The following is a 26,936-nucleotide window of genomic DNA, read 5'->3' as shown; positions in this document are numbered from 1 at the left end:
TTACTTAAGTGCACGCGTGTGATAAAAAGCCATCATCAATGGATCGAAGGTTAGACGAACTACCATGGCAACCACCCGGAAGAGAGTGATTTATTCACCCTAATGGGTGAAATAAGCCGGCGTTTGAGGAATATGAGCCTGTTCTAAAGGTGTGTTCACACTGAACACACCTTCAGTGACTATAGTGGCTTAAATCACCTGTGATTTGTCACGCTTTTTGGTCCCTTCATCACTTTATCGCTTCAGTGACGTGACGAGCGGGGAATAATATGAATAAAATGTGTCTGAGGAGACATGGCAGCAGCATAGGATGGCTGCATAGAGCCCTCCCGTTACACTGGCTATAAAGACAGTGACTGCCGCTTGATATCGCATCATTTATATTGATTTTTAATGTAATATTGTCGCCAGAGTCATCTCAACGTCCCAAAAATATAAAAGTGTCAAGGTAAATTACAGTGTTCAGGTGGGCAGAGGCAGGTAGAAACCCAGGGTTTCTTCGATAAAACCTGCCAGCGAGCAGGTTTAGTTCACGGACAATGTTGCCATGGTAACATACTCAGAGAAGAACATACGTCGCGTTTAGGAATGGGATACACAGAGTTTCCCTCATTTGAGCCCCAACATACTCATAGTTTGAACATAACCCGCTTTATGGAATACCTCTCTGCACGCTTGGATCAATGCAAGTTAGGAAAGGCTTGATCAAGTGATATATTACTCACAGAACAATAGTCAGCAACAGTACCCATTTAGTATTCACCAATTTTAACTTTAAACTGAAAAACTTCAATTAAATAAAATCAATTAAAAATAATAAATCACAAGACTGAAAAATATCCTTAATAAATTCAGTAGAAACAATATGAGATTTTTGATGCTGGTTGATATAAGCCGATACTCTTTATTTGCTGAAATTGGGCGAAATAGCAATATTGGATCAGGACACCTTTACTTTAAAACTGTAAATACTAAATTGGACAGTTCGGCAAGACATGTCTATCAAAAATATAATGTTTGTACAATATAGTTATTGTTTGTACAAAATATTATCACATTTGTATAATAAACATGTCATATGATAGTGTTCCAAATCATATTTTCACCAGTGGCAGCTCTACGCTTTTGTACGTGTGCACTACGTTCGTTCGGTAGTTTCATGTTTTAATCTGGCATCTACTGATTTACATGTCCCTATGATATTTACTAATTATAATTAGCTACTAAAATGTATTAAGCACGAGGTAACTTCAGAGGCCTGGAGGGCTAAAAAAAATGCTCAAAGTAGGATAAACCACAAAAACTTTTAAATTTGAGCTCTTTAAATTGCTAATACCAAGATTAAACTTGCATTTTAAGGATTTATTTTTATCACTCATCATTTTTCAGATGTGCAATAATTTTAGCACTTTCTTAAAATTAACAAGCTTGTACCTCTAGTAAAATGTGTTGAGGTAAAATAAAAGAAAACTGCTTCAAATAAAGTTTGATCTGAGATATTTTTGCTCATAACGTTTGACCAAAGTATACTTTTTGGTTAGACAAGATTTAGGTGGACCTTAACCGGAAGTACCGGTTAAGGTCCACCTTAACTATGAAATATGAATAAAAGTCTACGGAAGTAGATTCAGGCCACTGAAGGAAAACATTTTATTATTATTATTATTATTATTATTATTATTATTATTATTATTATTATTATTATTATTATTATTATTATTATTAATGTTCCGAGAAAAAGTCAGAATTATGAAAAGAAAAAAAAAAAAAAAAAAAATCAGATTGCAAATCAGTGGGACGTTTTTTCGCCATTATTTTTGTTTTAGTTCCGCCCCAAACGGAAGTAGTATTTTTACAACTTCCTGGTGTCTCATTTTTCACAGTCCCCAAGATGGCGAATGTTGGAGCGGTCGCTGCCGCAGCCATCGCTGCTGCTGCTAATAGAGATCCAGCTGTTGATCGGTCTCTACGATCTGTGTTTGGTGAGTTCATTGTTGTTCACCGGTCGATGCGTTTCTGCCATTATGGCGTTGAGAGTTCGCTTCCTACTTCTGTAAATGAATGAAAGTGGCCAACATGCCTCGGAACTTTTGTTCCCGCTAGCCAGAGTGCAAACTTAGCGCTAATTTACCCCAAAATGTATTAAATACAGCCAACAAAACAATAACTCAATTAAAATATTTAGTTGTAATACACATAATGGAGAATCTAACACACTATTCCCGCCTTCTGGATATTTTCCTTTTAAAAGATGAGTTGATACAGATAAAAAAAAAAAAAAAAATGTTAATATGGAGACTGAAAAAAATGTATAAGTAGTCTACAAGTAATGATATATTTGTGCTGCTAACAAAAACATTTAAGTAAATATGGTAAAACAAACAAACAATGACAACATGGGTAGCAAATCAATGATGAACTAAACAAACCACGATGATAACTTTTCATCATAGTTTTTGTTGAATTTAAAAAAATGCATGTCAAGGTGTATTGGTATTGTCGTCAACTAATAAAAAATAAAAAACTACAGTATGATTTCCTTTCGTGGGATGAAATGGATTTAGAACTTATGTGATCATGTGAGGGGTATTCCATAAAGCGGGTTATGGTCAAAGTCTGAGTATGTTCAGGCTCAAATGAGGGAAACTCTGAGTATCCCATTCCTAAACTTAAGGTATGTTCTTCTGAGTATGTTACCATGGCAACATTGTCCGTGAACTAAACCTGGTCACTGGCAGGTTTTATCGAAGAAACCCTGGGTTTCTACCTGGCTCCGCCCACCCGAGCACCGTTTCTGAACACTTTAATGAACCTTAACACTCTTCTCTGAAACACATTAGTCACATCGCACACCACAGATGTGCTCACATCATTACTAATGTGTTGCTTTACGTTTTTTTGTTGTTTTTTTGTGTGCAAACGGTAGTTTTCTTTCTAACATTGTGGATGCAGAGCATTAAGTGAAAGTCACTGAGAGGTTGATCTGCATTAAAACATCTACTGACATCTGTAGTAAAGTTCCCTGAATACAAACCTGTGGATAATATAAAGGAGGAGATGACAATTTAAATGAATCCACTTTTAAGGCTTGATTGTTGTTTTATATCGTTATACAGTTAAATCTGTAGATCAAACATTTTAGAAGGTATGATTGCGCAGTGAACTGTGACATTGCTCTTGGAAGCGATGGGTAGCGGGTTCGCGTTCCGCTTCAGTGTTTTTTTAATGACATTTTTTAGGACATCGAGATGACTCTGGCGACAATATTACATTAAAAATCAATATAATTGATTTGATATCAAGCAGCAGTCACTGTCTTTATATCCAGTGTAACAGGAGGACTCTCTATGCAGCCATTCTATGATGCTGCCAAGTCTCCTCAAACACATTTTATTCACCGCTCGTCACGTCACTGAAGAGATAAAGTGATGAAGCGACCAAAAACTGTGACTAATTATGGGTGATTTAAGCCACTATAATCACTGAAGACTGAACACACCTTTAGAACAGGCTCATATTCCTCAAACACCGGCTTAATAAATCACTCTCTTCCGTTTGGTTACCATGGTAGTTTGAGTATTCTCTGATCCATTGATGATGGCTTTTTATTGCGCACGTGCACGTAAGTAACCCGAGGTTTATATTTTCAGGGTTGATTAACCCACTTCATACCAGCTGTAATGGAATCCGATATCAAGATTTTCCCATCGCGGGGTATGTTGACCCAGAGTTTATGGACAGACTCAGAGTTTGTTAATCCTCCTTTATGGAATACCCCTCAGGTGTTCAGCATTGATCACATCAAATGTGTGTTTACAAATATTATTACCGTCTCATATCAGGTCGATTAGTGGCTATTTCAATTTTACATTTAAAAAAAAAAAAAAGATTAAAAAAACCTTTTACCCTGTATATTTTAGTCGACTACATCTGTAACAGATCTTGTCATTTAGTTGACTAAAACTAGACTGACTGAGATAATCCTGATGACTACATTTGGACTAAAACTAAGTTGCATTTTAGTCAACAGACTGACAAAAACTTAATCCACATTTGCTGTCCAAATGAACCCTGTGTGTGACGTTAAATCACTTTTAATCCAATGTTTTGTTGTGCAAATAATTTCAGTGGGAAACATTCCTTATGAAGCTACTGAAGAACAGCTGAAAGACATCTTCTCTGAAGTGGGGCTCGTTGTTAGTTTCAGGTAAGTGCACGTGAGTGTGGGTGTGCATGTGTGCCGAGAAACACTTGTTAAAGATTTAAATAATTAGCTGACAGTTTTTGTTCGATTTCAATGTGTTGTGGATGTAAGAAGTAGTTTGTGATGTAGCCGAAGATTAGGTTTAACCATTAACCTGCTCCACTGCTTTACCCACAGCCATTGGGTAGGTGTGTGGGGGGGAAATCGATTTTACGATATATCACGATTTTTTTGGGTGCCGATTTTAAATAGATTTTTTTTTATTTTAAAAAAAATTGATTTTTTTATTTTTTTTAAAAAAATCCTTTTTTTAATATTTGGCAGTGTGTAATGCCTGCAATATTATTATATGCACAGACATTTTATTTTCATATAATCTGTTTAGATCAGTGCTTAAACTGATACAATGGGATAAATTATTTTTTCTTATTTTTGTGCATTGTCAGTAACTCAGGGTGATTTATCCTTAATGTTCTCACTTACAATTATGTTGTCATGGTTACTTTGAGACTTCTACACAGTAGTTTCAGTGAAAAGAAACTTGTTGCACTTTATTTTATGATGGCAGTGTGTAAAACTACCTTTTCTTTTTTTTCAGTGAAAATGTGCAAAACACACTAATAATAGATAATGAATACGATGTTTTGAAGCAAATAGTTTTGACTCAGTTTGTCCTCTGAATGATCAATATCGTCTGAACATATACAGCAACTTGATTTTTCATCTCTATGTTTAATTTTGATATTAACTGGGTAGAATATCGCGATTATCGTTATATAGCAATAATATCAAATCATGACCCACGTATCGTAATGTGTATCGTATTGCAACATCCTTGCCAATACTCACCTCTAATCATTGGAGGTCAGAGGTTTCCAACCTTTTTCGGGTCATGGCCCCATTTTGATAAAACAAATGTCCGTCGACCCCAGAGACATTTTTTTCATTTTTAGAATTAGTTTTTGATCATGTTTATTAAAGTGTGTTACTTACTAATACGTAGTTGTCAGGATTAGTGCGTAGTGACGAGGGCACTACCTCAGAATATTTCATACTGCATTTTATTTAAACTAGATTAATATTTGAGAAAGTTTAAGTATAGGATACAGTTTTGTTTTTTTTTTTAAATATTTGTGTGTGATGTGCATTTGAATAGAGGGATGTCCCGATCCGATATTGATATCGGATATCGGTCCGATATCAGCCAGAAAATGAATATTTGATTTTAATTGGCACCTGTCTATTGTTCTCTGTTTGAGTAATATCACTTGATCAAACCTTTTCCAACATTCCACACTACAAAACAAGTAATAAAAGTGTGTATGATTCGTGCTGATATCGGATCAATATCAGTATCGGCCAATAATCAAGGCAGCAATATCGGTATCATATCGGAAGTGAAAAAGTTGTATCGGGACATCCCTATTTGAATAATAATAATTCAAAACAATGTTAAAAATTGAATTTTAATCCGTTTTCACCTACATTTTGGTTGAAAAACACTGGTGTAGCTGTTTGTCATTGTAATGCCTTGATGTGTCCCGTGGTTGCCAGGTTGGTGTATGACAGAGAAACTGGGAAGCCAAAGGGTTATGGCTTCTGTGAGTACCAGGATCAGGAGACGGCTCTCAGCGCAATGCGAAACCTCAACGGTCGAGAGTTCAGTGGTCGAGCTCTTCGTGTTGACAACGCAGCGAGCGAGAAAAATAAGGAGGAACTGAAAAGTACGTGCAAAAAAAAAAAAAACTACCCGTTGGTGTGGATCTGTCCAACAGCATATTGGGATTTCATTTCGAGGTTGGACGAAGATGTGGCTGAGTGTGTCTTAATGTTTTTTGCAGGTTTGGGGACTGGAGCTCCGATTATTGAGTCTCCTTATGGAGACGGCGTCTTGCCTGAGGAAGCTCCAGAGTCCATTAGCAGAGCTGTGGCCAGTCTACCACCAGAGCAGATGTTTGAACTCATGAAACAGATGAAGGTTGGTGTTGGTTCTGCCAAGGAGGGAATAGTTTCACTGGCACTTTTTGTTTTTGTGTTTGTCTGTCTGTGTACACGATAACTTGAAAAGTTATGAATGGATTTTGATGACATTTTCAGAAAATGTTGATAATGGGACAACTAACAGATGATGTTCTGGATACCGAAAGGAAAAAAAAAAATATTTATATATGTATATATATCACACCTCGTTGAAACTATGTGTTGTCATCAAGCTCTGCAGTAGAATGGTAACGAGCCATTCAGTTGATTCGGGTGTTGGAACAGGGAGATATCTAAAAGTCTCAGGAATCCGGCCCTCGAGGACTGGAGTCTGACAACCCTGGTCTAAACTAAAGGTGGTAGCAGCCCTTCAGACTTATTCCACATACAGTGGAATGTAAATATCTACCAGTCTGTTAAAAACAATAAATTACTTTATAAAGACACTTTGTTATATACCAATCTTTTGATCTGCAACAATAATGTGATTTACATGAAAATACCTCAAGTTGAGGGTGTTTCTCAGCTATTTTTAGGTGCAATTTAAAAAAAATTGATTAATTAATTACAGAGCATAATTAATTAATCGCCCTATTTTTTAATATCTTGACAGTACTATTCACAGTCTTTGTCATGAAGCTCAGGTACGATATTAGCATGAATCATACATACTTCTATTACCTATTTTGTAGTGTGGAATGTTAGAAAAGGTTTGATCAAGTGATGTTACTCAAACAGAGAACTATAGTCAGCAACAGTAGGTATGAGAAAAACTGACCCATTTATTATTAACCAACATAATATCTACAGTATTCTACAATTGAATAAATATAATATATATCGGATATTTTAGATGCAGTCTGATAAAATTCGATATTTGTTTTCTGGTTGATATTGTACAGATATCCGATATAAATATTGGATCGGGACACTTCTAGTTTTTAGTGTATTTTACAGCTGATTTAGGACCTGTTATCATAAGAGATGCTAAAACAAGAGTGATTGAATGTGGGTTAGGGATGCAACGATTAATCGTAAGTCAGTTAAAAATTGATTCATAGGTATCAAGGTTCATATCGATTTCCTGAAAATTCATACGCAGTACTTTTTTTAAACAGCAGAGGGTGCTATATATTTATCCTTCTCTTAATTCCTTACTCCTTTAGCACTGAAAGAATATCTGTGATATTATGTGAATATCTGTAAAAGTTACGTTTTTCTATTAGCGCTGTCTGCTAGCTTAGCATCTCTTCTTCACTGCACAGAATAGCTGCATCCCAACCGACCACTCGGTTACCAGCGCCCTCTGCTGGTCCAAACAAATATCTGACGTAAATACAGTGCAGACTGTTTTTTTTTTTTTTAAAGTCCAATTGTTAAGGCACAAAATACATTTTCAGTTGCACTTTTAAAAAGAAAAGAACTATTATGCAGTTTTGCATTGTTTACTATAGAACCAGAATTTAAATTAATAGGGTTCTTCTTCATTTGTATTACTTCTTTATAGATTTCATTCAACATTTATTTTTAGTTAAATTGCATTGTTTTGAATAGTTTATCAAGGGATTTATTTGACAATGAAAAATAAAAGGAAAATAGTACAGTATTTTCTAGTTTTTTTCCCAAAAAAAAATAAAGGAATATTTTTCAATCCAAAATAAATCGTGAGAAAATCGTATCGTGAATCGAATCACACCGGGAGTTGAGTGAATCGTTAAATGCCTAATATGGGTTATTGAAAATGTAATCATAACTGAAAATGTAATTGACCCCAACCCTGACTTAGATGCTTATATATAATAATATTAGAAATGGAGCACTCAACTCCAGTGACTGTGTGTGTGCGCCTGCGTACAGTAAATCTGTTTTTCTGAATCACCGTTTTCTCATCCAGTGCTGCACGCAGATGCTATCTCCCGTTCGTCAGTGGAGGTTCTGCTGTGTGGCCCGTCTCTTGTCAGAGGAGCCTTTGCACAGCTGGCAGTTTACTTCATTAGGCTCACAGAAACTCTTCACTGCAGACTTTTTTTTTCCCCACCGGGGAGGGGGCGGGGGGGGGGGGGGGGTGTTTTGTTGGACTAAAGCTTGTGTCAAGAGTAAAGGAGGCTCCATCTGCCTCTGATTCATACACTTTGCATGTTTGTAGTCAACCCTTTGTTCTGAAGGGATGGATGAACTTTCTTATTTTTCTCCTGATGTTTTTCTTTTCATTGTTTTTTGTGTTTTTCTTTTTTTTTTTTTTTTAGCTCTGTGTGCAAAACAGTCCCCAGGAAGCCAGAAACATGCTTCTGCAGAACCCCCAGCTGGCCTACGCCCTCCTGCAGGCCCAAGTGGTCATGAGGATTGTTGACCCTGAGATCGCCCTGGTGAGGATAAAGAAGCTAAACACACTTGCCTATAGATTCATTAAGATTAAGATTAAAGATTAAATCGGGGCTTTCGCCTTTAATTGGCCATGTAATGTTAGTACATTAATGGAATTCGTCCTCTGCATTTAACCCATCCCTGAGGATTCATGCTGTTAATTAGACTGATGTTCATAAATGTATTTTTTTTTTTGACATTAAGTTTGTCATTTTTTTGTGTCCAGAAAATGCTTCACCGTCAGACAACGGTTCAGCCACTGATTTCCAGCACACAGGGACCAGGTGGAGGAGCTCCGCCCGTTAATCCACTTCCTGCACAACCCAATGTGGCCTCGTCTCAACCGCAGCCTTTGGTAAGTCAATCAGGCTTTAATTCTGAGCTCATGGTCACATAAGGTTTGTGATGAAAAGTTTGTAGGCACGCACATTTCAAAATAAATAAATATTTAATGCATCTCATGTTGGACTTGTTTTTTTATTTTTGAAAGAAACTTTTCTTTTGACAGGCATGCTGTGAAATGCATGTGAAAAACTAAATTTGGTTGGTGGAATTCCAAAAAAAAAAAAAAAATGGGTCGTGATTTAATGACTGTGGCAAAATGTGGGTCCCAGTTTGAAACCAGGGGTGGACTGGCCATCTGGCATACCGGGGATTGTCTCGGTGGGCCATCGATCCAAAGAGGGCCACTACGTTTTTTTTTTTTGTTTTTGATTTTTTTTTGAGTTAGTGGAGGCAAACATGGCAACAGGTGGCCAAAAATTGTCCAACAGTGGCAAAAACAAGGCAAAAAAAGAGTGTGAAGTTACTAAAATGGGCCAAAAGCAGTCATGAATAGCCAAAAAAAAGGGCAAATAAAGAGGAACTAGCTGGAATGTAAAGGGTGGAGAAAAAATGGGCAAAATGTGGAAAACAATAGTGAAAAAGGGCAAAAATGTGGAACAAAAACAGGCAAAATGTAGGGGGAAAAAATAAACAAGTTGTATTTATTGAGCAAAAGTTAGCTTATTTAGATGAAAAGTGGCCAAAAAAATTAAAGAAAGGAGAAGAAATCGATAAGTGTCAAAAAGAACTTGCAAAATGGACAAAAAATAGGGAAAAAAGGATATTTATTGGCAAAAGGAAGCTAAAGTCTGAGAAAAGTGCCAGAACTTTTTGAAAAGGGGCAAGAATTGGACAAAGGAAGTTGCAAAATGGTCAAAGGAAATATGTAAAAAGGGGTTAAAAGTGGGAGAATAATAATTAAAATGAGGGCAGATGGAAAGTGTTACAATGTACTTAGATCAGGGTTGGGGCCAATTTTAATTGTAAATGCTAATTGATCATTGAAAAAATATGTTGCTGTCATAATCATAACTATATTGTAATTGAGTTCAGGTACGGAAATAACAAAAAACGCAACATTGGGGAACCATGTTACAGTTCTATGTATAGTTCTACACATATATAGTGAACAATTAGATAGATTTACAATTCCACTGGTTTCTTTTGTCATGTGATTAGCCTGGGATGCACGTCAATGGAGCTCCTCAGATGATGCAGCCTCCCAACATGGGTGTCGCCCCTGGACCGATGCCTGGACCTGGACCAGGACAAGGACCAGGGCCAGTGGGACCTGCAGGTAGTCATTCAGCTGTTCTCATGCTTGTGATTCTGTATAAAGGGCTCGTGATGTGTTTTGGATATGCATGTGTAATGTTTAGCTGCAATAATATGGTAGATGGTTTGTGTTCTGATGCGATTGAGTTGATTTTTGGAATTTGATTGAAGCGGGAAGAAGTGGTTGTGGATGGACTTCTGGTTTTGAGCTAAAAATCTTTGGTGGAATTATTCTACAGTCCAGTAATGGGTCATTGACCAGTGATTGGGGACCTCTGCATTAAGGTGTTTTCAGCACAGTCTGGAAGAGGAAAAGATGATCTCGCAAAGTGTCACAATTAGCAACAAGAGCACTCAGAGAGCTCAAAGCTCTGTGGATCAGTGATCCTGATCATGATACCATGATTATTCACACTTAAAAGACTTGGAAGAAATGTATATTTAAATTAATAAAGATACAGTAAACCCAAATGTATAAGCACCCCAATTTTTTTTCCAAAAAATTGGGATGAAATGCACAATTCGGATCCGAATTGTAATGGAGGAATCAACCCAACATAACTGAGTCAAATTTCATTAAGATGGCTAAATTTCAAACCAAATTATGATTTTTTTTAAAAAATGTCTTCAATTATGAGAGATGAGGATTTTTAAACGTTTGATCCTGATCCAGAGTCAGTACATTGATCCAAATCCACTCAAAAATGTAATGAAACTTTCCATGGCGTGAGGTCTATCTTTCGTTAAAAACTTTGTCAAAAATCTGTTATGTATTTTTTATGTAATCCTGCTAACAGTCAAGCAAAGAAACACCAGTGAAAATAAAACCTCCCCGTGGAGGTAATTAACTTAATTACCTTAAGATGAAAATCTTTTGAAAAAAAAAAAAAAAAATCAATAAAATGACTGAATACAAGCCACTAACCCTCTAAAAGAATGATTTGGTCCCTCAGAGTGCTTAAGTGATGTGATTACAATGTGGTTATGACGTTCTAAGCTGTAAGTCGCGTAAAAACAGAAACTTCTGCCGCCAAATTTGATGTAGAGAGTCAGGAGCAATGTGATGTCAAAGCCCTTTAGCTGCTATCATGAGTTTCTGACAGAATGTCTCGAAGTCCCGCCCCCAACAGCTTAACTTCCTCCCCTGCCTCTGCCACTCAGAAGCTCCGCCTCTACATTTGTGCATGCGCATTGCCAAACATAAAAAAGTCACATACTGTAACTACAAAAACTACACATTTAATGTTAGCGTGCCATAACCTTTGAATAAAACATGTTTATTACCTGTCCATGAGAAATGTCGTCAAATCCTGATCTGTTCGGAATCGTTTTAAAAGCATAAGGTCGCACCACCTTTGAAAAGCAGCTCCGAGATAAATCCTGCTGTGGTCACGAAGACGTTTGTCCACAAGCTTTGTACCCGGACTTTTCTTTTTTAGTAGAATCTTTATACGTTGGCAATCGTGGAATGGGTAACTGGCGTCTCGGGGCGCTCCTCCGTGACGCTATGCTGCTCAGTGATACCTGTTTGCTATTCTGACGGTGCATCTGTATTCACTTTGATTGACAGTGGCCCACTCCAGGAAGTCGAAGCCTATTGGCTGGGCGAAGTCAGCGCTTTCTTGCCTTTGTATAGGGTTCTATAGGACAAAGGCGGGACTTATAAACATTAATGTATATGAATGACCACCAGCAGTACATCATAGTAAAAGACTAGTTGGATATTTTTTTGCATTTCAAAAGAATCATACATAAACATAGATTTCTTAGAAACTCCAGATATCAGCTTTAGGGACTGTAGACGTTGTACAAAAAGTGTGTGAAACTTAAGACAAATTAAATCATCCATAGTAGTTAACATGTAGGGACTCAGTGGGACCACTAGATGTCACCAGAGTCCTTTAGTTGATTGTTCCCATTATCATCTGAATGTCCTGCATCGTGATGTCGGTGCGTTCTTCTTTTGTCTCTGTGTCTGTATGTGTGCATGATTATTCTGCATAAAGCCACCCCAAAAGCTGCTTTGTCCTCTTGAGCCTTGTTTCCTGTTTCTTTCACTTTAATGCTGGCTCAGGAAATCTTCAGCACTCTCCCACAGGAGCGCCCGGTCAAGCCGCTATCGAGCGGTCTGCAGGTATCACTGACCCCCCTCAGTGCTTCACTAGGGCTGTATTTATCAGTTTTTACAAGTCCTCAAAATACCTACCAGCTCTACCAGTTATAGCCGCTTGTTTTAGATCTCGAGCACAGTGACATACGTTGGATTTTCAACCCAAGAATGCACAAATACAACTTAAATAAAGCAACAGGAGAGGTTTATTGTGTAGAATTTTGCAAAAACCTTGACCATCTGTTTAAATGTTAAATGTTTAAATGAAGTCTGATCATTTCCTCAATGTGTGACAGATCCCAATGATTTAAAACAGTTTCCTAAAACATTCATCCTGAAAAATACAGCTTTCAGGAATCGTCATGAATGACTCTAAGGTCATTTTAGGAAAATTGAAAGCAATGTGCACTTGTATTGATTTGGTTCTATGAACTGTGCTTCTTAGGACCGGGTGGTATCCCTCCCAGAGGCCTGCTGGGAGACGGCCCCAATGACCCCAGAGGAGGAACCCTGCTGTCAGTCACTGGAGAGGTCATCGAGCCCAAGTACGTCATTGATCTGAATCTGTTTAAGCCCAGAAACGACACACATCACTATAGGCTCTATTCTTCTATGCACGTAATTTAAAATAAAAAAGGTCACTGCGCGCCTCCATCCCAGTTACGCACTCTGGGTGGAGCATCCCAGAAATGTGGGCGTTCCCATTCAAATCTGGCCTTGCGCGTATTCTCCCGTCTGCTTAAGTTCTTTCTCTCTTAAGCACTTCTGAACCTGGAATAAGTGCAGCGCCCTGATAAGGTGAAACATTTTACTGCACTAGAAGTAAAATTTAAGCCACACGGACTCATAATATTGCAGAAGAGACTACCAGAAAGAATGTATCCAAACTGACACACGGTCATGGTGGTGGGAGGAGTCACACAAGCACGCCAAAGGATTTACCATCAGCATTTCTAATATGTTCACATTTACCAGTTCTAAACGGGACAAAATGTGTTACATTTACTTATATTTTATCCGTGTCACTGCCGTCCACTCCTTGTCCTGGAAGGGAGTGAGAGCTGCGTTGTGTGCGCGTGTGTGCGCGTGCATTGGCTGCTGCAACTGGTTCCAGTGAAACTCTGACATACGTCATGCTGATGATCAACTATTTTGACACTGTGTGTAATGTAAAGCCACAGTTTGCTGACACTACAAGGGTAAATAACAAGTGAAACATAGATGACAGATGATGATGATGATGCTTGTGCGCGCTGATCATATCAGAATGCAGTAATGGAAGAAGTGAATAAAATCAGGCTTTCCACAAAAACTCCATGTTCCGTGATTTCTAGATGGCCCCAAAAATAATGACATCATGGCCCAGTCCGCCTCCTTGGCTTCAGAACGCCTTCATTCACAGACTACGCGCTTTTGGTGTATTTATGCACGGTGGGCGTGTCAGGAACCTGGACTGGAGAATACGGGCTGGAGAGAGGCACGTAAACTGCAGGAGGAAAATAGGGCCCTATATGAATTAGAACTCCTGACTGGTTTTGCATTATCCCTTGAGACGTGATGTTACCATGGTAACAGTAGTGACAGAGGCTTGTTGAGTTGACATTTTTGACAGCCAAGAGGAATTTTGTTCAAAGTGCGTATTTTTCCAGGGTATGGGTCTGTAAAGCCTCTTCAGTCCTGAGCCACTTACTACTGTTAACTTCATGATGCCGAGTCCTGGACGGCCGCAGTCCAGCCTGTTTTATGTTCCTCTCTGCTTGAACACACCTGCTAACAAACGGCAGCTCGTTATAAGCTTCCTGTGGAGCTGCATGATGACACATTCAGTAAATAAAGGTGTGCAGTGAACTCTGCTTTTATTTGAAATTATTTATTTTCCTTTTCGTTTTTTACACAGCAGTGTGCTGTCTACTCTTTACCGATAGGTGGCGATATTGTCCTCTGATGTGAAAGACACATTTCTTCCTTTCCATTTAACAGCAGCAAAACACATGCAACATTTTAATATATTTTCATCACTTTTTCTGACATATTTTTGCTCCTTTTAAAGCATGCAATACATTACTCCCATTACTGCCACTTCTCCATCAAGTTTTAATGCAATCTCGGCAGATTTTTTTTTCATTTTTCATGACATTTTTGCCACTTATAAACATTTTTCATCACATTTTCCACCTAAGGTCACATATGTTGAGCCATTATTGACACTTAACCTCTTTTCGCCATATTTCATGCTTGTTTTTTTTTTTTTTTCAATCTTTCCTCATTCACGATTTTTTGTGCCCATTATTTGTCAGTTTAAACTAATTGTTCCTACTTTTTAAATTACATTACCCCAACCCCCCTTCTCCCCATTTCTGCCACCCTTTTTAAGCCAATATTGACACTTTCAACCCTGTTTACCACTTTTTCTGTCCACTCTAATTTGCAACTTTTAACCAATTTTTGTGTTTTTTTAAAAAAAAATTTAAATCCCATTTCTCCACCTTTTCCACCCTTTTTGGTCACTTTCAACCCATTTTATTTCTGATGAAAACAAGGATTTACATCTTTTAGATGACTATGTACTACCGAGTAAATAATATTAAACTTCCTGGATAACAGTGGATATTATTCAGATAAATAAATAAATGTGGTTATCACAGATTCATAGAACAATGGACCATTATTTTGCTGAATTTATGGATGGGCCCCAAAAATCTCTCCCCTTTATTCCCTCCTATAGATGGCCCTGTCTCTACATCACTGTTCTTAAATGTTTATGTCTGTGTTCAACCACCTTTATTTTGGGGGGGGGTTGGGGGCTGAAAAGGTCTGTCTTTAATGGCTGCAGCAGGTCATTGAAATTGACAGATTTTAGGTGTTTGTTCTCAGGCTGATTAAACCCGTTTACTTCTTTGTTTAGCCGTGGCTACATGGGGGGCCCTCCGCATCAGGGCCCTCCGCATCAGGGCCCTCCGCATCAAGGCCCTCCACATCAGGGCCCGCCTCATCAGGGCCCTCCCCATCAAGGCCCTCCCCATCAAGGCCCTCCCGTACACATGCCCCAGATGGCAGGTGGACACCCTCCAGATATGAGAGGGCCTCCCATGGAAATGAGAGGCCCACCCATGGGTGAGCCAAGAAACATGATGGGTGACCCCAGAGGGCCACCTATGATGGAGCCACGGGGACCCCCGATGGACAGCAGAGGTATGTCACAGATAAAGGACAAAAGTCTGTGGGATGAACGTGATTTTAAAGCTGATAATTGTTTATTAGATAAACTCATAGTGTACGTCTCAATGAATCAAGCATCACTTTCTCCAAAAAGGAAGGAAATTGTTTTTGAAAGTTTGTTTTCATCTCTACCGTAAAAACTGCATTTTCACGCATTGCATTGTGGGATGTGGTGTCCCGTAGACGGATGAAAAGCAGTGTTTGTACTTCATTCTTTTCTTCACCAGGACAAGGACAGGGATTTATCTGACTCAGTTTTTTTCTAGTTTGTTCCCACTGATATCAGAATGAAGTAAAAACACTTTTATATCCTCTCATCCCACAATGCAATGTGCGGAAATGTCAACAAACGGCGATTTGAAAGAGATGAAATCAAACTGTCAAGCAGTCATTTTTGAGGATAATGATGTTCAATTTCTTCTAATTATTAAATAATCGAGGGTATGAGCTTTACTTTTCGGGACAACACTGTTGAATGAGACGTGTGAAGCTCTTCTTTACTTCCAGCTGACTAATGATAGTATAATCCTATGTGGTGTGAATGACATGAATTTGTAGGTCGTGACCCCAGGGCGATGGACACCCGTGGGCCGGTGGTGCCTCAGAGGGTTCCCATGGCAGCAGGAATGCCAGGGCCAGGGCCGGGACCAGGGCCCGTTCCTCATAACCTCGGGCCGAATGTTCCTCCAGCCGCCAGACCGGTAACTATCCCACCTACTGGTTACCATTGGATTCTAAAGTTATATTGTGTCGTACTGTATGATGATGATGATGATGATGTAACAACACACAGTGGCCCTCATTTATCAACCTCGCGTGAAAACGGGTGTAAATTTGAGTTCACATTTGGTCGTACGACAAGACCGTGTGATTTATAAAACATTCGTATCCGACCAATTCCAGCGTACAAATAATCAGGTGTTGATAAATGTTGCGGCTGAATTTGATCGCCATTAACACGTCACACCCTTAAATGTTCCTGGTTCGGAGGCCCCGCCCACAAAGGTCAAACAAACGCTGGCAAGAAAAGAGAGGAAATACTGACATCTGAAGAGGAGCAAAACAAGGATGTGCATTTTAACGGCGTGGAAACCGATATATGGTCGAACGCACGTTGAGATATGAATGTGGGAACGGTCGATAAATGAGGATCATTGTGTTGTGACACATGAGTCAGGAACACAGTGTGTTTAGAAAAACCTGCTTGTCACTCATTATTCAGAGGAGTTAAAACAACAATGTGAACACAACATGTGGGAAAATAACACACTGCAATATTTGAAGATTCACCTCAGAGGTTTTATAAGTCAACTTAAAATATAAATGCGTTATTCAATCAAAATAAGAAGCTACTTAAAGAATTTCTCAGCAGTCATATTCTACTGGGGGACTTTTGCTAATTCATTTTTCTGAAGGAATCCTTACTTTTACTTTTATATAAAGCAGTGATTTATTTAGAAAGAAACAAAGTTTATATAATACACTTTTTAATGAAAAGAGGATTTAAACTGGGCTATAGATGCCCCCTGCACTGAAACCTGAGGGTGGGATGATATATTGTTCATGGCATGAGTTTCAATGTGCTTTGTTTCTTTTAAGGCAAATTTTCCAGTAACCACAGTTTGACAAACATACCACTTGTTTTTTATATTGGCACTTGTTACTTGCATTACAGTTACCATTTACTTGTTCTTGCAAGTTTAAAAAAAGTGAAATAAACTGTATTTCATACCATTTTGGACAAATTGTTGCTATTGCGATATATCACAAAGTTGAGGATCGAGATACAGTATATCATATTGTGACATGCTAATCATGTATTGTCAGATTCATGGCATTGCATCCCCATAGTACTGTATACCAGTCCATTAATGCTTCACCTGTCCCAAGCAAGGAGACAATGTCCAAAGGTCTGAATTGTTGCCAGAAAATGTTAACACTAGGGGTGTCCCGATCCGATATCAGCCAGAAAACGAATATCAGATTTTATCGGACTGCATCTAAAATCTCCGATATGCATTACATTTTATTTATTCAATTGTAGAATACTGTAGATATTATGTTGAAGGTTAAAATGTATGTAACCAATTGGTTAATAATCAATGGGTCAGTTTTTCCTCATACCTACTGTTGCTGACTATTGTTCTGTGTTTGAGTAACATCACTTGATCAAACCTTTTCTAACATTCCACACTACAAAATGAGTATGTACATGATTTGTGCTGATATCGGCCAAGACTCAAATATTGGTATTGTATCGAAAGTGGGGGGGGGAAAAAAAGTTGTATCTGGACATCCCTAGTTAACACGCTAATATTGTTGGAAATAAAAAGAACATGTTCCATATCTAAAATCTAAACTTTGGTTGTAATTTTAGACTGGTATGAGGTTTGTATCTCTTTCTGTGTTGTATCTGCATAGTGGCACTTTTTTCACATTAAAGAGGAGAAATTGGTCACATTTGTTGGTTTATTTTTTTTACTTTCACTTGAGTTGGAAAGGCCTCACCCAGAGTTGTTCAAAAGAAAACAAAAAGAAAAAAGCATTTTTCATATTTTGTCTTTGTTCACTGGCGTTTGACACCTCTTGATTATAATATTGATAAAAAGCTGCTTGTCCTGCAGGGTCCGGGTATGCCTGGAGGTCCCATCGCAGGAGGAGGTTTCAGCCCTGGACAAGGGCCGGTCTCCTCACAGGACCAGGAGAAAGTGAGTTTCACATGCAGCTGTGACGCATCATCTAAAGAGAAAAATCCTGTTCTATTTAATTTAAACATTGCTTTGCGTTCTTCCCCAGGCAGCCCTCATCATGCAGGTGCTGCAGCTTACGCCTGAACAGATTGCCATGTTGCCACCTGAGCAGCGGCAGAGCATCTTAATCCTTAAAGAGCAGATCCAGAAGACGGCAAGCGGAGGACCATGAGGAATCACTTTGTTTATCATTATTCATAGCAATGTTGTGTCGTTTCATTTATCTGTTGTGTTGAGTATGTAGTCATTGGTTTGTAAAACTCTGTAAACTCAATAAAAAAAATAAAAATCAGTACCACAATTGTGTTTTTCATTTATTTGAAATTCAGAGTTAAAGAACATTTGGGTGTGTAACATCTTAAAGAATCATGGTCTTAAAACATAAGCTCACACAAGTTCCACCCTTTTTCATCATCATAAGGGTTACAATGATCTATTGTTTGCGTCCAGGAAACTGGATTCCTCAGTCTGCAAACACTAATGAAAGCCATCATTCTGGTTGAAATAAACAAATCATACCTTGTAAATAAAATATACATGTAGTTTAATCACTGGTTGTGTCTGATTTACAATCTGTTGCCTTTATGCCAAGGATCATAAAAGATTTAATCATGTTAAAGAAGCTGACAGGGATTCGCTCCCTAATTTTTAAAATTCAAAACAATCCTTTTTTGCAGGTAAATGACTGAAATTAAAACACCTGAGTTATTTTGCCTGTTTTAAGAGTGTGGGTGTAGCAGTGAGTTGTAAACCAAACACACCCATCTGGTCACACAGGTTACCTTACATACTGTACATTCAGTTTCTATTGCCTTCAAATAAGCATTTCAGATCATTTTAACCAACAATATCTTAATAAAAGCTGCTTTATTATCTTATTGGTCTATAAATTAAAAAGAAAAATCCATTGTCAGCACATTTAGAAGTTCTCCTTGTTGAAGTAAAATTTTGTCTTACGAGGATCCACATCAGAGAATTTGGCACATTTCTTCGCCAGGACTTTAGCCAGAGCTTCAGGGCCACACAGGAATGTTCCCACAACCGATCTAGGAATAAAATAAAATAAATCGTCAGAAACTAATTTAGCCTCAGAAAGAAAGCACAGGTTCAAACAAATATCCATGTACAGTATGTTGGCTACAACAAAGACCAATACATAAAGAGAAGTTTCTCTTGTTCTGGTAAAATTCCTACCATGAATATAACATGAATTACTAGCAGTGACCCATTTTACCTGGATAATTTTTTTTCTTTAAATATAAAGTAAAAAGGCACTCTTCCATTTTCTTTAAGCAAACCTCACTTCTTTACATGCACAGCCCTTTGTACACACTGTTGCACAATGTCTACTGGAACTATTAAGTGTGACGTAAGCCTGAACATTCAGAAAATACACGAGCACGTAAATGTTTTTTTTTTTTTTTTTTAATAGAAGCCTGAGATTATTTTTCTGTTTGATAATACATGTTTGTGTTGAAAATCTGGATTTCTTTGATGTTTTCTCCATCCAGGAAGCTCCTTTGGTTCTGGATTACTGGATTTAAACTTGTGGAATAAGCCTCGGAACATTTTAGGGTGTGTTAAAGAACAGTCAAACAAGCCATCGAGTGGTCAAACATCAGTCAAAAGTTTGGACACACCTTTCCATTTTAGTGCTTTCAAACCTTTTTTTTGGATCGCGACCCCATTTTGATATCACAAATTCCTGGCGGCTCCAGAGACATTTTCTTTTATTAGTTTTTGATCATGCGACAGTGTTACGAGAGCATTATAGTGACGAGACACCAACTTAGATGTTTTATGTAGTTATATATATATTTTTAATTTTTTTTTAACTCAAAGTGAAAGTATATAGAATACAGTTGTTTGAGATTGTGTTATTTAAATATATAAATTTCATTATTATTTAATAAACTAATTCACAAATTAATTGTTATACTGTATTTTTCCTAAACCCGATTCATATTTGGGAAAGTTAAAATAAAGAATACAGTTCTTCGAGATTGTGCGTGGTATTTTATTTTGAAAAAGAATTAAAAAACTTAACATAATTTTCATAATTTAATTAAACATTTAAATACTTAATTGTTATACTGTATTTTTCTTAAACGATTGATATTTGAGGACGGAAATTATAGAATACAGTTGTATGAAATGGTGTCTGGTGTTTTAATTTGAAAAAAGATTTATTTTTTAAATAAAAAAATGAATATTAATTTTCATTATTATTTAATTTGTATTCTGTGTTTTTATAAACTAGATTTATATTTGAGGAAGTTAAAGTATAGAATACAGTTGTTTGAGATAATGTGGTGTTTTAATTTGACAAGGAATAATAATTAAAAAAAAAATTATATATATATATTTTTTTTAATGATTTTCTTTTTTATCAATTACTAGACATTTCAAGCGACTCCATTTGAATTCCGGTCACGACCCCAAGATTGAAAAATACTTGTTTAGGGTGTAATTCACACCTAGAGATCCATTAACTCCTTTATAGAAACCCTATTGCTAGTCCAGTAGTTGAATAGACTACAATGCGTTACTCGTACATTTATGTATTTTTGTAGTTTTTAAAAGATTGTCTCACGTGGGGTTTTCTTTGCGGACTTGCTCAAACTCTTTCTCCCAGATTGGTCGTCCGTAGTGCGTTTTCTGTTTGAGTCTGGTGACCACGTCTGTGTTCTCGTCAAAATGCACCTTCACGTGATCCACCTGTGAGCAAGTGAAAGAGGTCACGATGGGGAGTTAGAAAACAGCACCAGGGTCACTACTACTTCCTCTTCCCGTGTGCCACGTTATACATACATGGCTTTGATCCCATCCAGTCAGAAAGAGTTTGTACGTAAGGAAATCTCCCAGGCCTCTCTCCTCCATCTCTCTTTCCAGCACCTGAAGCAGGTCAGCGAACCACTCGAAGGCGTGCGTTTCCCGACACAGCCAATAAAAGTAGATCTGATATCAGGAAGCATGCGACATTGTTTAAAACTCACTCTTACACGAGTGTGTTACCAGAACGCGTACTTATCTTTTATGTGAAGCACAATAAGATAAGGTCACGTCATAGATTCATTACTGTGGGCAGCGTGCCAACAGTGAGTCAATACCTTTCTGGTGCGCAGCTTGGGATTGGAGTTTTTGAACTTGTACCAAATGGACTTGAGGATAGAAGCGAAGGGTGTGATGCCGATGCCGGCTCCAACCAACATGCTGACCTCATAGTCGAACACGTCTTCACTGGCTGTGCCAAAAGGACCATCAACGCCCATCCTGAGGAAAAGGGAAATCGTAGTTCAGAAAAAAAAAAAAAACTATTTAATTGAAACTTTAAAAAAAAAAAAAAAAGGCATGGACACCCTTTAGACCAAGGGTGTCGGACTCATTTTAGTTCAGGTGCCAAATACAGAGTAGTTTGAGCTCGAGTGGGCCAAAGATTTTATACGTGGGAACGAGTCGTTTTAGTTTTCACTTCTACGTATACATAAAGAAAGAAATTGGCTATGTGTGCATCTAGTCACACATTCACCACACCAACACTGTACCCTGTTTTATTCCATTGTACTTGTTTTTATCTGTTTTATTCTGCTGTTTTTATTGTGTTTATTTTAATGACTGCCCTGTACAGTGTCCTTGGGTGTTCTGAAAGGCGCTTTTAAATAAAATGTATTATTATTAATAACTGACAGATATCAGTTCCAGTTTTGTTGACTTACTTTTGCATAACCCATTAACCAGGACATGAGGTTTGTCGCACTGGTTTTCATTGTTTTAATTTAAACTTCTACAAAGACTATGAAGAATTTTTAATCCACCCTTTTACCTGTGATTTTTCTATAGTGCCCACAGCATTCATACTGTATATTCAGTTCAATACAGAACTGCAAAGTACTGGCAATGGAATGTTTCACAGTGACCATGTGTGCATACTTTAATATGTGAAGAGATTAAAAAGTAATCTTTTAGTGCATTTCTTTGTATATACCTGGATTTATGCTTTAGTTTTCAGATTATTAGTTCTCAAATCTCCTATTTTTTTTTAAGACTGGATGAAAAGAAACCCATAAATCAAACTTGTGCTCACTTGGGTCCTTGAGCACCTTCTGGTAGCTTCTGCATGATATCGATGAGCTTGTCCGTCCAGTCTCCAGCAGAGCGGATGTGAACGCTGAAGAAGTCTTCTTCAGGGGCGGAGGTCATAGTGAATGGATGCCACTCCAGCTGTGAGATGGACGGGCAGTTGAGGAAGACGTACTGTCCCACCTCCATCTTAAATCCAGCCTTCACCAGCTGTAGTTCCAGTACTTTGGACGGACGCATCACGATCTGAGAATAAAGTTGTAGACGTCATGAGACGCAGCGATTCAACGGGCTACAAAAAAAAAAACAAGGAAGTAAACGTACCTTCCTGTACTGGACCGTCTGCATGTAGCGAATTAACCTCAGCAGACGCTCAAAGATGTACAGAATCATTGGCCCAATCACCCACATCCAGGTCTAAAACAAAAAAAGAAAAAATGCATTAGTTCCTGACATTTACAAATCAGGGCCCTTGATTTGTAAATGGCGTGAAATCGGTTTGTGAAACCTGTGGAAAACCTCCAGCAAACTGGGGGATGGGACACTCAGGAATTTGGCCCCACTGCTCAGTGCGGTCTCTGCAGAAGGTGAAGTTGTGCGGCGGATCTGTGGTCTTTTGACTTCTCACAATTCGCCTGCAGGAAAGCAACAGTTAAGCCTACTTGCAAAACCAGCATTGTCAGCGAAAAGTCCAGCTCGTACCCAGCTCCGTGAAAGACGAGACCGGCAAAGAAGATGATGAAGAGGTGATGGGTGTACCAGAAGACTTCAAAGTAGCTGCGGCGGATGACCTCCATGGAAGAGGTGATGATGAGAATGAGAGCCAGGGTGATGATGACGCCTGTGAGGCCTGCGATGGTGGTGAAGACGAAGTAAGTAGGAATCTGCTGAGGATCCTGTGACATGAAGCAGAAGGAGGAAGTCATGCGATGACAATGAAGAACTGAAACAGCAACGTAGAATGAAGGTAGAAAAGGACACTTTATCCACACCTGACTTGGCTCAATTAATATATACAGCAATATTTTGTCCTTTTGAATTGCATGCTCAGGTTTCATTTATGCAAACAACTGTTTTTTCGGAAATCCAATTTAATCTCCCAACATATTTTGACCGACAAGTACCAGTCTTTGTCAGAGGCATCTGCTAATCGCTTTGATGTTTCCTTGACTTCCACATAGTAATGCCAACAAGATTATTTATATATAATGTGTTTAGGTTTTATTTATTCAGACAACTGTTTCTTAGGAAACCCACTTTGATCTCCTGACATGTTTCAAGTGACAACTGTCGGTCTTTGTCAGGAGTCTGCTGATTCCTTTGAAGTTTTCTAAACTTCTGCGTAGTAATTCTAGCAAGATTATTTTTGTATAGCATGCTAAATTTTCATTTATTCAGACAACTGTTTCTTAGGAAATGTCAAACGGCGGTCAAGGAAACAAAGAGATCGGCAAACACCTCGGACGAAAACTGGCGGTTGTCAGTCGAAACATGTCAGGAGATCAAAGTGGATTTTTAAGAAAGAGTTCTCTGAATAATTGACACATTTGCATAATATATCACTTGATATATATAGTATCATAGATTTTTACTAAGTGCATAAAATACTGTAAAATCAGTGAGCAGCAGAGCACAGACTAAACCTTTCAATCTTTATATTTGGGAAAATATTTTTCCTATAATCCGTTTGAAACGTACCAGGTCTGTGGTGCGGATGGGGTTCAGGTAGGTGGTGTTATCTGTGTCGTCCAGGTTGGAGAGAGCAGTGCTGAGTTTGTCGTACGCACCCTGTCGGCTGTTGTTGTACCACTCCACGTTCAGGAGGTGGGCAATCATGTGAACAGCTGGACACACACATGAAGCAATAAATACGCTGCTTGATTTTTACATTATTATGGAGGCTGCTAATATTCGAGCCATCTCGTCAGTGTCTCTTCAAGCATCCATTTCATTTAACATCCCTGTCCCAATGAGTTTGTCGCACTAATCTGAATGTTAAGGAACTGTGTAAATGAGGGTTGTTTGACATTTTTGTCACTTAAACAACTGCATAGATGAGCGATAAGATACAGAGATTAAATGTAACGATCTAATCAGGTTAACAAAAACAACCCTAGTGTTGACTCAATGTTACTCCACACAAAAAAAAAGAGGAAAAAAACGTAGGTTCACCTGTCATCAGGCCAATCATATACGCCGCCAGCTTGTGGAAACTCAGATTTTTATCCAGTTGCTTCCTCATCGTTCTGCTGCAGCACTGAAGACAAAGAGAAGGAAGCAGCGCGAAAAGTCAGCAATGTCTTTCTCAAGGTTACCAAACCTGTGTGTGAGTAATAGACCTCAGTGTTAGTGCGGGTGGTGCCGTGGAAAAGGTGAACTTTGCAATTGAACAACATCACAAAAGTGATGATATGCATGAAAAACTCAAACTCATTTTAGTTCAGGGGCCAAATGCGGAGCAGTTTGAGCTCAAGTGGGCCACAGATTTTACCGTGGCTAGTTTGCACTTTTACATATACATAAAATACTAAATATGTAAGAAACTGACCATATCCAAGCAATAATTGATAGATATCAGTCCCAACAGGATCTATACTTTTTAATTTTCTCGATTTTGTGACCAATTTCTATTTAACTAAGGGAAATATTGGAAAACTGAAGGATTTTGTAAGAAATGAGTGTTTTCAACTGTCTACCATTCAAAATTACTGCAATCATGCCATAGTGTATAAGCACCGGGGAAACTGTGAGTCCCTGCAAACATTGTTGAGTTTCATTTACACAATGAGTCATATGTTTTCTCATTTTTTTGGTCTTCTGTGGGCTGACATGGATGCTCCAAAGGGCCGGATTTGGCCCCCGGGCCATGAGTTTGACACATATGGAATGGAGACTTCAAAGGTAAAAATACACGGATACAATAAAAAGAAAAAAAAAGGTGTTAATGTAAGCCTCTGAAGGATAAAGCGCTTTCTGCACAGAGCAGTCAAACGAGTTAAAGCTCTTAATATATACGAGACGACCAAACCTTTTTGACACAATGAGTGGTTTTTTAGCACACCCCACCCTGGTTGCAACATGTTTAAATGAGAGAAAAAAAAAAAATAAAAATTAAAATTACCACAAATGTGCCACGGATCAGAGACATCAGGTTCCTGCACACTGGTAACAGAATGAGGAGGCAGTTAAAGTTGAGGACAGCAGCTGGAGCTCGAGCCCAGGCTAGCGCCGACTGAAAGACACATTTTATACAGCAGATAAAAAAATTTTAGTAAAAAAAAAAAAACAGTGCAATACAACATTAAAAAAAAAAAAAAAAACTAAGAACACTTCCTACATTGTCCACCTATCTTTTGCCTTTAGTCTATATACATTTTTTTTTTTTTAAATCACAAAAACTACCACTTTTGTTATAGTTCAGCGTCTTCAAGCACAAAAGTATTTTTAGCACTGTTATTGCCTTTTATTATAATCATTATTTTACATATAAACATATAAGCTTTCTTTTTGCTGATTCAAGCATTATCTCTACAAATTTGCCTTAAGTGTGACATATGACCTCGATTTTAAATATTTTAGTCTATTTATCACCACTTCTAAGGAGAAACTGACAAACCCTGTTCTCCCTACAGACACACCTGCCCTACACACAGCAAACACACAGTGCAGGACATTTACACACCGAACATTCTCTTGCTTAAAAAGAACAAGCATGTAATTAAAACTGATTTGACCTTTGTTACTTTACTTATTGTTGTATATTTGCTCCATTTATAAGAGATCATATTGCACAAGCAGCTTGGTTTACTCACGCCTAGAAGATGACGGGTGTAGAAGAACTGATCCCCCAGGTCGTAGAAGAAGTAAAACCAGACAAAGAGAAATATGTTGATGCCCATCCATACTGCCTGTAAACACAGCACATCCCTCATATATATATATATATATATACACACACACACATTACTGTGCACGGCTGAAGTATTTCCTCTGTAGAGAAGAAAAGCACTTACCAGCATAAATGCTGTGAATCCATTGTTGACGATCCAGTTCCCCATGTTGAGCTTTCCCTGCGTGGACCTGCAGCATCAGGACTTTGCTCTGTGATGGGGTTTTTTATACCTGCTGTTAGACTCCGCCCCTCTTACAGGTGTGCTGATGACAGGAAAGAGAGAGAGAGAGGAAAAGTTTCCTGCTCAGAGCTGCATGGCTGCATTCCTCCCATGTGGAAAACTAATGAAAGGATCCATGACACAGAGCTGGAATGAGGAAGTAAGTGAGTGACTTTTGTCTCTTCTGATCAATGATGCAAACTGTTATTTTTTAGATATAATGTGCTTTGTTTACACACACAGGAAAGTACAGCAGGGTTTTTTTTTTTGTTTTTTTAGGTTGTTATTTATTTCAAATTCAAGTACAACAGAAGTCAAGGCACGTTTCAACGAATCAGACGCTATAATAAAAATAAGCTTTTCTTTTTAGCACTTTAAGTTGAAGCTTGTTCAGCATTAAATGTGAACATGGTTACTCTCCCTCTTTTCAAACACCAACATTTCACTTGTTCTAATGTTTCCCCCCCCCCCACATATGAACATTTCTTTCACCTTCTATCAAAGACAGTGAACAAGCT

At 38.1% G+C, this 26,936-nt stretch overlaps 2 protein-coding genes across 3 annotated transcripts; one reads left to right on the top strand and one right to left on the bottom strand.

Annotated features, from left to right (window-relative positions):
- The first annotated feature begins 1,861 nt into the window (after positions 1-1,861).
- On the top strand, positions 1,862-18,527 carry cstf2 (cleavage stimulation factor, 3' pre-RNA, subunit 2). Of its 2 annotated transcripts, XM_028458978.1 has the most exons (13): positions 1,862-1,982; positions 4,129-4,207; positions 5,759-5,928; positions 6,046-6,182; positions 8,431-8,550; positions 8,775-8,903; positions 10,052-10,169; positions 12,222-12,281; positions 12,703-12,802; positions 15,163-15,449; positions 16,035-16,177; positions 18,101-18,184; positions 18,273-18,527. In XM_028458978.1, exons 1-13 carry the CDS (start codon positions 1,892-1,894, stop codon positions 18,396-18,398), a joined length of 1,644 nt encoding a protein of 547 aa, XP_028314779.1. In that variant the 5' UTR covers positions 1,862-1,891; the 3' UTR covers positions 18,399-18,527. The 2 variants fall into 2 exon arrangements, with proteins under 2 accessions (XP_028314779.1, XP_028314780.1); XM_028458979.1 differs by lacking the exon at positions 12,222-12,281.
- nox1 (NADPH oxidase 1) lies at positions 18,516-26,879 on the bottom strand. Its single transcript, XM_028458977.1, has 13 exons — positions 26,320-26,879; positions 26,119-26,214; positions 25,428-25,538; positions 24,479-24,563; positions 24,005-24,150; positions 23,009-23,202; positions 22,815-22,941; positions 22,631-22,723; positions 22,311-22,552; positions 21,337-21,499; positions 21,038-21,184; positions 20,820-20,944; positions 18,516-19,272 (listed from the first exon to the last, which is right to left on the bottom strand). Exons 1-13 carry the CDS (start codon positions 26,362-26,364, stop codon positions 19,146-19,148), a joined length of 1,701 nt encoding a protein of 566 aa, XP_028314778.1. The 5' UTR covers positions 26,365-26,879; the 3' UTR covers positions 18,516-19,145.
- Positions 26,880-26,936: the final 57 nt, after the last annotated feature.

The sequence above is a fragment of the Gouania willdenowi genome, chromosome 10 (genome assembly GCF_900634775.1).
Source record: "Gouania willdenowi chromosome 10, fGouWil2.1, whole genome shotgun sequence".
NCBI lineage: Eukaryota > Metazoa > Chordata > Actinopteri > Blenniiformes > Gobiesocidae > Gouania > Gouania willdenowi.
Note: the sequence above shows the minus strand (reverse complement) of the source record. Positions and strands in the feature narration are given on the sequence as shown.